Below are 15,437 nucleotides of genomic sequence, written 5' to 3' on the forward strand. Positions count from 1 at the left end.
GGAACCAGACGTTCCAGCCCACATCCTGGAGGCACACACACAAGGCATGCAGAAGCCCGCGAGAGCATTGGGATTCGTGGGAAAGTGCATGACCAAATAAGGACTGACCCGGGTCGACTCGATTGGGGAAGGTGAAGGGGCAAGATGGCCAAAGGACAGGACAAAGAACCTCGTGGCATGGCCATTTTGGAGCCAGGCCACCTATTTGTGCCAAACGAGGTTCACATGGCAGGAAAGGGTTAAAAATAATGCGAAAAGATAGCTGCCACCAGTCCTGTCCATGACACATCTGCACAGATCATAAAAAGTCCAGCGAGAGTATCATAAGGCTGTGCTTCTCTGGCAAAGTCAGTCAGTGGTGTCTAAACAGCAGCAAAAGGTTTGGGGGTTGACACATGGAGGGAAATTTGCATACAATTATGAAATCTTTCCTAACAGAAGCCAGCCCATTTTAGATGCTCAAGGTCAGTTTCAAGTCTACATGAAAAAGCTAGCACAGCTGCATGCATTGCCTACAATTAAGCCGTAATACTCCTCTCACAACTGTTGTCTGAAGCAACCTTGTCAGTGTACGCTAATATATTTCTGGCAGTGAAAACACCTCTCTAAATATTTCTGCTAGTGCAGCAGATTACACGTGTGAGTAAATGCACTGTTAGTTACAAAGCTATCTTTCTCCCTTCTGCCTGCGTGCACATCATTCGCAATGCATTCTTTCCTCTGCTGTCTGGGGCCTTATATTAATATTGAGGCCCAGTCCTTCTCAAATCAATATACACTTTAAAATTGCTTTAGATTCACTAAAGTCACATTTTGAATAATAAATTTTTTAGACTGCCTATGTATTACTCTGAGAAATTAAGGTTAAACGGAAGTTATTTTGAACATTGATTTAAAAATATTTTTTTTAAAAAAGTTGACGCGATGTTCCCCCTTTTTTAATTAAGAAATTGTCAGTGCAAATTCGAGATGTGGTTGGAACCCCACAGTCCTGCTGCTTTAGCAGAGGGTCATGTATAATCCTGTTTGTCCAAACAGGAAGTAACTAAAAGGGGTGGCCATTTGCTCCATTTGATTTGGTCCATCACTCTTTCTTCACACTAGATGCCCTGGGGTTCTTGCAGATCCGTAGGGGTAGTACTGCATGGCCTTGCAAGGTGGTTTTCTATCAGTCAACATACCAGTAAAAATGTGTTTGCCACCTGATAAAGAATTCATTTTCTTGTAAGTAATTCTACTTTTTATTGGCACTTTCGTAATTGTTTGATGGGGGATTCTGGCTTGGAGGCATTGAGTCCTTATATCACATATGGAAGCTTTGAAACATTAGGTCCTCGGCTAAGTTCGTATACCAAATGCCTCTTGAGCATAATGTGGAGCAGGTGTTATTTAGTGGTAACGGTGCTCTTTGGGACCAAACTATCTGGGTTATAATGCTGGATTTCCAAACAGAACCAAATTCTGATTTACTAAGCAAATCAGTTATTTGTCTCTTACATCAACTACTTACATTGAGAGTGCTTGGAAACAGGTTGAACCCCAGTATTTGGAACTCTTAGAATAACAGGACCGTCCTGTCTGGTAGTACCTAGAGATGGTTTGGTTGGCATCATACCTGTAAGTTCCTTCAAAACCATTTTATCGCACTCCACAGGGTTAAATCACCCTACTGTACAAAGGTGAAAATAGATGCCCACCCTTTAGGGGTGTTTGAACTTCCCAAAATATGCCCTTTGGTGAAGTCTTGCTTTTCTGGACAAGTTCGACTCAACCTATGAGATTCCTTCTGGATTTCTGAAGTGTTGAACCACGTCACAGTTCTCAAGGTGGGCTTTGAGGCCTACGATAGACTTGGGGGGGGTGTTGGACCAGCCAATCGGAAGACCTGAGCATTCTAAAACCCATTTGAGGACTTTTAAAAGGCCCACTTTGCTTCCTCAGCCAGCAGGGAAGAACAGTCCGAGGAGGGCCATACAGAGGTTTGGAAGACAGGTGAGAAGGGGAGACTCTGGTTGAGCATTTCTTGCCACATTTGGCCATCACCTCGCCTACAAAATGCATGCACGTTTCTCAGTGCTTTGTCCTTCTCCTACTCCTACCAAAGGCACATGGGGTTCTCTGTGCTTTGTCCTTCTCCTACTCCTACCAAAGGCACATGGGGTTCTCTGTGCTTTGTCCTTCTCCTACTCCTACCAAAGGCACATGGGGTTCTCTGTGCTTTGTCCTTCTCCTACTCCTACCAAAGGCACATGGGGTTCTCTGTGCTTTGTCCTTCTCCTACTCCTACCAAAGACACATGGGGTTCTCTGTGCTTTGTCCTTCTCCTACTCCTACCAAAGGCACATGGAGTTCTCTGTGCTTTGTCCTTCTCCTACTCCTACCAAAGGCACATGGGGTTCTCTGTGCTTTGGCCTGATCTTGTGCCTACCAAGCAGCTGTGCGGTTCTCGGTTCTTTGGCCTTCACCTCTGCCTGGTAAATGCATGTGGGGTTCTCAGCACTTTGGCCTTCTCAAACATCTCCCAAGTGCACTTGCCGGTAACACAGGTCAGCGCCGGTAAGGTAGGTCAGCTGGGTGAATGCTCGCTGCTGTGATCTGGATCTGTACATGATCTGCCACTTCGCAGGTTCAAATCCTGGTAAGGCCAACTCAGCCTTTAAACCCTTAAGTGCCATGGGCGAGGTATCACATCCTTGGGATTACCTCCCTGTTGCCTAGGGTCCTTGGCACTTAAGGGGTTAATGAAACAGAAAAGGTTAGAAGGCATTGCATGCCAAAATACCAAAATCACCAAAAAAGGCCTGGGGGGCGAGGGGGGAGGGAAGGAGGGGAACCCATGGCAGTTAAAAGGTTAATCCTTCCGAGGTTGATAAATGAGTACCAACTTCACTTGGGTGTTATTGTTTGTAAATGCTCTATGCACAGCACATTGGTGAAATCTCTATATAAATAACAAATCATTATCATTATATGGGGTTCTCTGTGATTTTGCCTTCTCCGCTGCCTACATAATACAATATACATGTAGGGTTCTTAGTGCCCTGTCCTTTTCTTACACCCACAAAATGCACATGGGGTTCCCATTTTTTTGGCCTTTTTCCAAACCCACAAAAAGCTTCTGAGTGCTTTGGCGTTCTCCTACACCTTCAAAATGCATGTTGAAGGCACTGCTCTTCTGGCCGCAATTCACCCCCTGCCCTCCATCCACCCAGACATCTTGTGCCCCTAAACCCCTCTCCTCCAGAAATATTGCCACCTAATTCTCAAACTCTACCTAGGCTCTATTGTAATTTGTTATTCTACTCTAACCTTCACTATCCAAGCTACTGTCCCCTTCCCTAATAATGCCTCTTCTTGTGCCAACCTTCAACTGTCCCGAGTTTCTACTCGCCTGTCTTTATACCGAGCCAATGTCAAACAGAGTAACACCTCCTATCGAACCTTGTAGAACACCTGTCAAGTTTCATATGGTCGAGCCCTTGGAAAATTCTACAGGTTCGAGTTTTACACAAACTGTTCATCCATGCCTCTACTGCTCCTTGGGAAATAGGCCATTCATGAGGGTTTAATAGCCTGGAAAATGTGGTGAACATTCATGAAGCATACTTTGAGCAATAGGTGCGTCACACTATTTGTTTAAAATAAGTAATACATAATTTTATAACTGAAAGCAAACCACTTTAACAAATTATAGTCCTTAGGTAATTAAAAATACACGTGGCTGTAGTTTTTAGGCTGAAAGCCATATGTGAAAAAGTGCAGATACTCAAGGGATTTGTTGTTTTTCTGCATCATTCTTGAAAAAGTTTTGCTAATTTGAATGAGTTTATCATTATCTAATCAGGTAAAGTAGTCGCATATTGGTGGAACTGTTCAGACTGGAGATTGCACTGAACACTTTATACGGTTTGACTGCATTACACCCAAGGAATCACACGTGTGATGGGGCTTGTAGAGCTGGCACACAACAAACAACCCTAAGGGGGGGACCGGGGGGAACGCAAAGCGTTTCCCCCCTGGAGGTTTTTGGCACTGCACACGGCCAGCGAGTGGCTGTGGGGGGGCAGAGCGCCTCCCTAGGGTATTTAAGGGCCAGCGAAGGTTCGGGAGGCAGGTGACGGTTGGACTTGTTGATTGATGGTGGAGCCATTGGTGCTCGAGGTGCCAGTTGAAAAGGAAAAGGAGGTTGAAGCGAAAGGCAAGGAGAAAAAACTGCCTTACATGGGTATAACAAAACCATTGGGAGCGCACTTGATGGCAGCGACCAGGGAGAAGATTCAGGCGGGGAATTTGTAGATGTTTTTAAGTTGCTCCATAGGGAAGTGAGAGCAAAGGAGGGGTCTAAAGAAGAAGAGGGAACTGGCTTCGCGCCCAAGGGTCCCTGTGACTATTGAGAATTGGACGTCGGCATTTATCATTTATGCCAGTGTATATTGTGAAAAATTCCCAGAGCGTTGCGTGGCCCTGCTTAAATATATGGACGTAATTAGGAAGGCTTTCACGAGTTTTGGGGGTTTTGCCTGGGTACGCTATGATAAGGAATTCAGAGCGAGAATGGCGGAGGACAGTCAGGCGGTCTGGGGGGAGATAGACATGGATCTTTGGCTGCAATGGATGGCTCCAACGAGGCCTGCCACAACATTGCACACAGCAAGTGGGCTGCCTGTGCCTTACCGGCCCTTTCTTGGTCGCCCTGCCCAAGAGGGGGGAGGTGGAGGAGGCAGAGGACAGCCCTCGACAGCATGTTGGGCGTTCAATAAAGAAGGCTGCACAAGGTGGATGTGCAAATTTAAACACGAGTGCAGCAGGTGTGCAGGTCGGCATCGGGTTACAGATTGTTTTCAGGCACGGGACAGTGGGTCAGGGCGAGGAGCGGGGCAAGGAGGTGGGAGGGAAGGACCGCATGCCAGGTAAATTGTGGTGTGCTGGTAGGTCGGGCTCAGTTTATCGTAAAAGGAGGGGGGGGCACAAGGTTTGATGAAAGGTTTTTGGGGGTGACTTAAAGGGGGTAGGAGAAGGGTGAGGAGGAAGACGCGTAGGTAGGGGAGGGCCGCAGGGAGGATGTAACTGTGGAAATTGTTAAGTGGTGGTGGCCGTCGTTTGGAGGTGGCAAAGCCCTCACGCCTGCCGCACGACAAGGTCAGTAAGCTTCAGGCTGCATGGACAGAGGTGCGGGAGCGCCTCTGGTGCAGCAAGGGGAAGTGATGAGATGGGTCTGCATGGACGGGGGTGCACTAGGGCCCCTGGTGCAGCTGGGGGAAAAAAGTGGAGCAACGAAGCAAGGTGCTGGAAGAGGAATTTATGTGGAATAGACTGCATGGACGGGGGCGCAGGTTTGGCCCCTGGTGCAGCGGTGGAGAGGAGTAAGGCAGAAAAGGGGCCTGTATGAACGGGGGTGCACAAGGGCCCCTGGTGCAGGTGGGAAACAGGTGGTAATGGACGCAAGGAGCTTGAAGATTAGTTATATGGAAGGGACTACATGGACGGTGGTGCAGGTTTAGCCCCTGTTGCAGTGGCGAGATGAGTAATAAAGTAAAGGGCCTCAATGGACGGGGGTGCACGTGGGCCCCCTGTGCAGGGGGGGGCAACGCAGGGCCAAATTAATAAGGTGATGGAAGGTGGGGGGGCAAAGGTGAGCAGGAGGATAATAGTTTAGAGGAAAAAGGGGGGCTAAGTGGGTTTAGGTGTATTGTTTAAGGGTTAGGTGAAAGGGCAAAATATAGGGGGACAGGTAGGAGAGGACCTGGGGTGTTTCCGGAGAGGGTTAAGGAGATGGCCAGAAAGGATAGGGTACTGAGGAGGTGTTACTAGTGGTGTGGGAAAGGTTAGGAGGTTGGAACTCATTCATTTAGGAGGGGTGCAGCATCTGAAGGTAGCAGGCTGGGTTATTAAGAGGAGTAGGTGAAAAGGTTGGGACGCGGGGAGTAAGGGAGATACAAAGGGTATGTCAGGGACCGGGGCAAACAGAATGTCTTTATAGAACGTTTTCAGTAGGTAGCAGGAGTGTTGCATTTATGAGGATGTTGTTGATTTGTAAGTGATTTTGTAATTTATTTTTCAGATGATGCTAGGCGGTCCGGTCAGATGTCAAAAATCTGGTTTTTGGGACATTCTAGGGTTAAGTGGGCGGGGAAAGAAGCTGAGAAAAGGGTTGTTGGCAGGCAACTGGTGTGCAACTATAAAGATGTGGTAAGATGATCCGGGTTTGGGGGGCTGGGCTGGGATTAGTTGCTTCCTATGTTGGCTGGGTTGAGGGAAAGCTTTGGGCCTCCAGATGGGGGGGATTAGTCTTGGTGGGGAAAATTATCTGGTAAGGGATACGGGTGTGGCTCTTCTTAGGAAAATAAAAAGGGTTTTTTGTTATGGGTCCAACAAGTGTGGCCTCAAGCAACTGTAGTGGGGACTGTGTTTACCACAGAGAGTAGGAGGGGAGCGAGAAATGAGGGTCCGATAGAGCGGGCAACGAAGGGGATAAACAGAGAGATGGTAGAATTTTGTACATCGGTTGCAGTACATGTTTTGGACCCTAAGGAGATGGTTTAGGAAGGATTGATGAGATGTAGAGAGGATGGGTAAACGTTCTGGTTTTTGGGGAACAATCATCTGGCAGACTTGAGCTCTTGGTTGGGAGATTGGTTGAGGAGTTGGAGGTAGGAAAATTGGTGGGACGGGGTGGGGCAGAAAGAACACCTCGGGGGAGGGTTTTTTCTGGTGTCGGGGGCATGGCCCCTTTTGATGTGGGGGGAGGGAAGCACAATGGGGGAATGACACGGGAAAGGATGGGGTGGTGCTGTTTGCACAATCGGGCCCCCACGGGGGAACAGGTATTGAGCCTGGAGGGGCATGGCCCGGGGAGAAAGCGGGACGCCTGGAAAAGGGGTAAGGAGACGGTAGGGTCCAAGGGATAGTTGGGGAGGAAATGGTTTCATTTAATTATTTAATTGTTGGGTAAAAAATGAGAATGTTTAATTATTTAATTGGTTGTTTGAAATATGTCTTTAGTTTGTAAGGCCATGGAGCCAGGTAAGCGTTTAATTGTAAGCTTTGGCCTGTCACATTAAAGCAACCTTTTCCACTTTTAAATGAGTCTGGGGTTTTGTGCAGTAAGCCAAAAAGGCCTTCAACGGCCCCATGTTATCTGTGAACAAACGTCAGAAAACGTTTAGACCCAGCACTGAACCTCGCCCCTGCGGCAGTGTACCCCACCACCCAGCCTCCCACACTCTACAACCTTACATGTGGTTTGATTTGCGCACCTCAAAGAGGCTGCAGGGCTCTGTGAAAAGGAAGATACAGAATTTAGGAGAGGGCAAGATAATGCGTAACTATTCGACATGGCGGAATGAGGATGTTTCCAGAATTTAGGCAGGAATTTGATGAAGACGGCCAGGGAGAGAATTCCTGTGTTGTGTATTAAACTGCTCATGGAGGATGCCCAGCACCTCTTGGGGTGGGAAATGAGGCAGTGGAATGCCCCGGCTGTAAATACTAAACCTGCTGCTGGTATGTGGAGTGCCTTGCTGTAACCTGCTCCCAGTACCTTAAGTCACCGGTCTTTCATGTCTCTCCTGTTACAGATGAAGCGCTCAACTCGATTATGAAAGATCTCGCCGCCCTGGGCAGATGTGGGGGCCTACTGGACAGCGGGCGCAACAAAAATCATTTTCTCTCCAGCAGACAGGTGAGTGCTTGTGACTTAAGCTGAGGAGACCTTGAGGCGAGTTTTCCTGGGCTGGGTCTGTGGATTGAGTCGCTATTGTTGCTGCTGATGGGATTGGGATTCTTTCTCCTGGTCCCACTCAAGCAGTACTGGAGAGAATAAGATTTCAACTAACCTGTCAAATGTAGGCTCTGTCACTTATTTCTTATCACTTAAGTTCTCTTTTGTTCTCCTTCTTTTGTTGATGTCCGCTGCCTGCCCACCAGCTTTTATTTTTTTAGTTCTATACCTAATTTTACCCTTTCCATTGCTCCCCGACTCTTTCAGCTTTCACCGACCCCACCACGCCCCTCCCACACATACACTAGTTTCATGCATCCCTTCCTCTCTGTCCATTCATTGGTCCCTGCCCCCATTAATTAACACCCTAATGCTCACCAAATGCTTTTCAGTTTGTTCAATATTTGTATTGTTCTTGCAACATTAATCATTTTGTTGGCTCATTTTAGGTTGTGTCTTCAAGGTATGTGTTTTGACTGCATCCTTGCAGTGTCTGGAATAGCCCCTGTTCTTCAATTAATGAGATATTGAAATAACAATCTTACTACTTTCTGGAGTTACTGGGAAGGGATCTTCGTAGTATTGTCATTGTCTCCAGGTCTTGAAAATCGTAGTTTTAACATTTGTCCAAGTGAATTTGTTTTTCTACTTTGCGTTATATTATATATTGCCTCTATTCAAAGGTGCGGTTTGTACCACCCATAATTTATGTTTAGGTGCTCAGGAGGCTAATTTTCTGCTTTCAAATCTTGGTCCTGCTAGAATTTCATTTTACTTGCTTTCAGACAGTTGATGTGTGGTGAAAATAAAACTGCACCATTCACTCAGATTGCTGGTGGTTCCACTAGTACATACAAAGTGAAGCGTGACTTCATAGATCTGGCTATAGAGAGCTTTAGATCTTTTCCAGAGCTCTTGAAGCACTATGTCCTGGTGTCAATTAGCTGCTGAAAGCTCTCTTACAGCAGAGGCCATTTTGAGAAAGTATTGCAACTGTGTAAGTGTGTGAGAGAGTTGTTCGAGGTAGGCATCAAAGCTTCTTTTGATTGCATGTACAATCATGTTTTTTCCCTCTATTTTTATATTGCTTTTACATATGATTCACTTGATATTTATACTGTTTAGTACATTGATTTTGTGTTACTTAATGTTAGAATTTGCCTCATTTTTGTCTATGGCTCCACTGCTATTCTGGTTATGGACTATAAAAATGATATTCCCGTTCCATAACAACCAGATGCTCTGTGATGCAGATAGGGCCTTTCGTTGGGACATTGCATCTTGACTAAAGCAGTATTTTCCTGGCGCCATCTTGGAATGGTAGGACACCCCTGACACTGTAATTGTTTACCTGTGTTTGTCAGTTCAATGAAACTGTTTCTATCGTGTGCATTCTTTTTATTTTTATTAAAATGTTTTATTGGTTACATAACATACAAAACAAAGATAATTGGATGAGAGCAAAATAAACAAATCAAGAAAACAGTATTAAACAAATTTAAACATAAGACTTTCTTTACCTCCATTTACTGTCTATCAAAATCATTGTGAATACGCAACCTTTAACATTAACCTAAAACAAAACCAATCTCTTTAAGTCAACATTAGGGGACATAGAGGCGCGGGCGGGCCATTGGACCAATCCATCTCCCTACTCACAGGCATTCCCAATCCATGTTTAAACACTCATTCCGTCCGACTGCTTGGGTAATATAGCTTCTAGAATTTTCATAGCAGCCAACACTAACTTAGTTTGATCTCCAATTATTAACCAATTCCACCAATCCCGCTTGGAGAGAGTAGCTCCCATAGATTTAAACTTGCCCAAAAAGAAATTTCTGGTTTTCGATAGCCCTTCACAGATCGTTATCAGATGCTCCGGAGTTTCAACTATCAAACTGTCCATACAGTAGCGACAAGTAGCATTTTCAACCCCCACAGTCTTCCTCCTAAACATGACCTCCCTAGTGTGTGGAATATGGAGCCTGCATCTAAGAAGATCATCTCTATATATAGGTGATGGAAACTTTAAGAGAAATTTTGGCAAGATGTTCATCCTCCCCTGCTCCAAAGCTAAAGACAACCCCAATTTTAAAGTTGCACAATCATCAATTGTAGATATCCAGTCCTGCCTCATCAATTTCCTTTTAACTGATACTGGATTGTGCAGCAGCCATTCAATCTGGATCTCCTTTTCCCGAAGGAAGGCTTCTATTTTAAGTTTCCATGCCTCTAACAATGACTCTAACAGACTTTTATCCAAGGTCAGTATTTCAAGAGGCTTTATTGCTTCTTGCATAACACATTTCCTGTATAGACAGATGGACTTCCAGGCCACCAAAGATTCCAAGGATTGCAGCCTAAGTTCCAGTCTAATAATATAGAACGATAGGCTATTTGGGAGTTTCAGGACAGCTCGCCAAAATTGGTCTTCAAACCTCTCCCACCACTGCCAGGTTAAGCAGAGAGATGCCTCTGCTCCATATGTTAAGATTTGGGCTAACTTCTGTTTGTAGAAGGATAGAATAGGGACCATCGTAAATTTGCCAAACCTATAGTGCAAGACTTTCCCCTGGTTAAACAAGGGAACAAGTCTAGTCCACAAAAAGTCCAATTGGGCGGCTTCATTGCTGTTCCTATTGATCGTAACCCCCAAATAGACCATTGTATCTACAATCTCTAGAGGTATACCCTTCACCCTCCAGGTACATTTCTCCTTCTTTGTTTTTCCTGCCCGCTTCATGGGGAGAATTTTACACTTTCTAATATTGATGCTCATGCCATTAGCACTCACATAGTTCTCAAAGGCTTCTAGTCGACGCTGCAGTCCTATTTGTGTTCAGTCTAAAAAGACGAGATCGTCAGCGAAGAGGATCCAAGGGACCTCCACCTCATTGATTTTGAGCGGAAAGGCTTGAATCACAACTTGAGATAGGGCCAGATCCGCAATATATAAACAGAATAGCACCGGTGTAAGAGTGCAACCCTGCTTCAGACCTCGATAGGTATAGATTCTGTGAGATAGCATTCCATTCGCACAAAGTCTAATCCTAATCAAGTGCTTGTATACAATCCCATGTATAGTGCTTCAATAGCCTCAATGAGCTCCCCCGGGCAGCCCCAGTTCCGCAGTTTTGCCCAAAGATGTTCCCGGATGACACCATCAAAAGCTTGTTCGAGGTCCATGAAGGCCATAAACACAGTACTACCATCAACAAGAGCCTTTTCCTTAAGCAGATTTATAATAAAGAGGTTAAGGGCAGTACCCACCCCCTTAACAAATCCTCACTGTCGGGGGTCCAAGATTCCACTAGTCGCAGCCCAATTGCGCAGGTCCCTCAGGAGGCCCGTTGCATACAGCTTGCAGATCGAGTCCAAAAGAGCGATAGGGTGGTAGTTTTTAGGGTCCGCCTTATCGCCCTTTTTAAAGATAGGCACAATATATGCCTCCTTCCACGAGGGTGGTATCCACCTATTCATCATAATCTGCTCAAACAAGATCACCAACATTTTTCCCCAGGGGGCAATATTCTTTTTTAGCTCCTGATTAGAAAGCCCATCGGGCCCAGCAGCATGAGATTAGCTCAGGTTGCTGATCATTGTAAGAGCATCATGTTCATCAAATAGAAAGTTCCATCTTGGCCCTTTATTTCTTTTTTCCACACCACTGACCCACCCAGGATCTGCAAATAAGGGTTCCATGTAATAATGTCGCCACAAAAATCTCGACATGCAAAAATATCGCAGAAAAATGGCCGTTTTTTGTGGCGACATTATTGCATGGAACATGCGGGGGACACCCCCGCAACCCCCAAACTTTTTTAATTTCTTTTTTTGATTTTTTTTTTTGTTTTTCTTTTTTTGCCCCTGTCCCCATATATATGGTCACCCATATAATATCGCCACGACCTTTTCCCAGCGATATTATTTACGGCAAATAAGGTGGTATAATGATTGATCCAATCCCTGTCTGCAACCATGGAGATGGTATTGGCTTGTCTAAAGGTTCCACCATTGTTTATAAGCTCCCAGGTGCTTTTACAGTTTTTAGAGCACACCGCCCGAAGGATTTGTTCGGCGTTGTTTTGTGCACGCAGCACCTGGGAGCCTTTTTCTCCAATTTCTATAGGCCTGGCGGACTTTCTTGATTCTTTCCGTTTTATTATTCTTTGCATCACCTTGGATACCTTTCACTAGTTTTCTCATTATCTTTCTCTTTTCAACAAGTCCCGGATCATAGGCATGATTTTGGATCCCCGCGCCTTTAGTACCAGGGACCGGTTTCAGGGAGAATTCTTTTAACAAGCCAGTGTAATCGATGTTCAAGGGATCATCAGCAATCTGCACTTTGTAAGCCAAATTGAGTTTCCTTATGGACTCCCCTTTTAGTCAGTTGAATCCCGCAAGCAGCCTGGTGCACTTCAGCCATTTTCACCCTACATTCCTGCTCATACCATGTCCTCAAGTACATCGCTAGGAGATCATGATCACTAAACTATTGAGGCCAGACAGAAAAGCTCACAAGCCACTCCCTGGCATTCTCTGTGATAAAGCTATAGTCAATACAGGAGGTTGTATCACCGGAGCGCCAAGTGGGACAGCTCGGACAGTCCCCTTGCATTTGACCATTTAGCATACTCATAGCTCTAGCTTGCATATTCGACATCCATGCCAATTCTCTTTCATTCCATTTGTTCCTTTTTAACACTAGTCCCTCAGAATCCAGGAGCTTAATATTTAAATCACCACAAATCACTATCTTCACCCCTTTCAATCTACACATCGCATCATCTTTCACACTGGTGATAGATTTCAAGAAATGTATATCCCTCCTCATATTCACCCACCAATATACATTGATCACAATCAGGGAGATGTCCAAAGGGTCCTTCTCGAGTTTTAGATATGATATCTGAACATATGAGTTGGGGCATTTTGTTTCAATCATCGACCAACCCAGTCCATTGGGAACAAGAGGCCAGCGTATGGACGACCCAATACACCCTTTGAAGCAGGATTTAGTAAAGCCAAATATCCATCACATTGCGGTAGGCTCCTCAGCCACGTCTCCTGGAAGAAGAGAATGTCAAACTTTTCCAAGTCAGGTACATTTTCGCAAAAAAGAGCAGAAAATCTTCTGGTATTCCAACATCCAATTATCAAATAAGAAGCATACTCTGCCACTTGAGTCTAGCTTCCATCTTGGGATACCAAAACTCCAGCCAGCCAGGCCCAAGATTGATCCCCAGATGCCACAGACGAGGACAAGTTTTTCGGGATAGCCAAAGGTTGGATTTGATTAGTAACCATGAATTTCAAGGCCTGGAGATCCTCTTTACTGAAGGTAGAAGCTTCCTCCCTCCTAGGATTTGACTGTAGCTTTATGCCTTCCTCGACTTTTTAATCGCCCTCTCCAACTGCATAAGATTTTTGATCCATCTCTCTGGACAGAGCTTCACTCCACTTGATATTCAATTGGTCGTGAAAGTCCGAGACATCATAACCCAGCCCCAGGAACTTCTCCTTCAAAGTCGAGATAAGATCCTTTTTCGCTTGGGAGAATAGATGTATGATGACCCAGTCAGTCAGTCAGTCTTTCTTTCTTCTACAAATTCGACGATCTTAATGTCATTTGGGGGGAATTTCCGATCTGGGATGACACAGTTGAATAGCCTCATCACATTCCCTCAATTCAGCGTGATCATATTAGCATCCAACTAGATTCGGGGCGGGCAGCATCTTCCATATCCAGCCCAGCTCGATTTTCCCTTTCGGGGGATGGTGGAGCACACACCCCCCAGCATGAGCTAGGTGCTCCAGCCTCCAAAGTCAATTCCAGCCCAGCTCCCCCCCGCCTTACCTGGAGGTGCGTGCACGCACTGGGAATGAGAAGCGTCTTAGCCCGCTCCACCATCCCGATCCCATGGCTCCGCTCTCCCTGCGAACTCCTGCAAAGTAGGAGTGTTGGTTTCCTGAATGGAGGGGGGGAGGGTTACGACGCCAACAGTTTTCTTAAGGCACCAAGCACATGAGCGCTCGAGGCAGTGATCCAATGAGGAAAAGTATTAGCAAAAAAAAAAGGCACACCAAAAGCTCAATCCACTCGGGAGTCTGCCCTCCTGCAAACTGCACTTGCCTTTGAGTCTTCAAGCCAATGACCTAAGACTCAGCCACCCGCTCCGCAGTCGGGCTGGCTATTAAGGTTTCCAATTACAGATGATAAGTGGAGGTGTTCTCGGCCGAGGGTCAAAGATGTCTAGTCACACCACACCAGCAGCCTGCAAACTGCTAGCCACCTAACCCCACTTCGTGTGCATTTTACCTTGAACTACAACATGTAATGTAACCATACATTATAGTGAATGAATCTCTGCATTGTGTTGTAGGAGGGCATTTTGGTGTACAGAGGAGTGTTTTTGCAAGAGAGTCAGTGTCATTGTTTCAGTGAAGTTTTTACAAGTGTGCTGCTGCCGGTACAGGGTGCTGTTTGTGCATCGCTTTTGTTGAAGCAGCTTGTGAAATGTCATGTTGGGGAGAAAGCAGCAGTGTCCAATCCAAACAACATGGGTTCAGGAGACCTGTCGTATTTCTGAAACATGCACGATAGACGCTTGTGAGATATTAAAACCCAATCAGGACACAGTGCGAACGGGGAGCTTCACAATCTGGCGTTATACAGTGAAATCGTGTGGGATTCTTTTCAGTAGTACATATGCAACGGCAAGCATTGACAAAACCCACAAGCCTGGCTTTGAAACTGTGGACGATAAACCTGTTTTGTTTTGTTCAAGCTTTACAAAACAATCTTGCCCTCTACCTGTATGAAGACAGTACTATTGTCTTTGCATTTTTTTCTTTTATATTCACACACGGGTGCGGGATCTGTCCTGTGTTTTGCTGCCTCTCCATCTTAGTATACAGCAGTGGTATTCACACTTTTTCATACTGCCCCCCTCACCGCAACCCCCCCCCCCCGGCCACCCCTGTTTAAAAATAGTGTTTCTGGACCCGTCCACCAATGGATTCCGCCCCCCCAAGAGACCTAAAGGATATGCGGGTGGTGGGGGCAGGCATTTTGAAATTCTAAACAGATTATCTACTGTTTATATTTTCGATTAAAAGCAGTCGCCTTAATCCCTTTTTTTAAAATTTAAAACAGTCATCTTAATCCCATTTGAAAGAGTTTTCCCACCCCCAGTTACCACTGGTCTACAGCTTAATTTTACCAGTTGAAAGGCTCAGCACCTCACAAAGGAGGGGGCGCATTGCAAAACCAGCATTTCAGGTCATGAGAACTTTTAGGTCAGTCACTTGAAATGTGCGCCCAGCAATCAAGTGGAGGAAGGGGGCCTGTTTATGTCACCAGGTGCCTAACCCTCCACCTGTTTACTTGCTGGGAGTGATAAGTGTGTGCATGAGTCGCGCTGGTACCGCACTGAGGTCCCCCTTATGACTGAGGGGATCTCAGTGTTGTGCTGGATGGTGACTCAGTGCAATTCTCGCTGTGTGTGCATCACGTTGTGCTTTTTGAATCACGCCTGTAGTTTCTCATCTCTTACTATTAGGCGCACTAATTACGCATTCATGAAGATTAGGAAATTTAAGAAAACTGCACTGTCCTTTCTTCAAACACCCCACATTGCTGACAAGTATCCCCTTCGCATTTCGAGTGCTATTTTAAACACTGGCCATTTTCCTTGTGGCCTACCAGTCATTT

At 45.7% G+C, this 15,437-nt stretch overlaps 1 protein-coding gene across 4 annotated transcripts in view; it reads left to right on the top strand.

Annotated features, from left to right (window-relative positions):
• LOC138569585 (mitogen-activated protein kinase kinase kinase 3-like) overlaps nt 1-15,437 on the top strand; it is a 696,616-nt gene that overhangs the window by 358,276 nt on the left and 322,903 nt on the right. For all 4 annotated transcript variants that reach the window (XM_069647679.1, XM_069647681.1, XM_069647683.1 and 1 more), the window contains exon 3: nt 7,578-7,681. In XM_069647679.1, the coding sequence (XP_069503780.1) occupies nt 7,578-7,681 (104 nt within the window). The remainder of the gene's footprint in view (nt 1-7,577; nt 7,682-15,437) is intronic.

The sequence above is a fragment of the Ambystoma mexicanum genome, chromosome 2q, assembly GCF_040938575.1.
Source record: "Ambystoma mexicanum isolate Mex_15411 chromosome 2q, UKY_AmexF1_1, whole genome shotgun sequence".
In the NCBI taxonomy this organism is placed as follows: Eukaryota; Metazoa; Chordata; class Amphibia; order Caudata; family Ambystomatidae; genus Ambystoma; species Ambystoma mexicanum.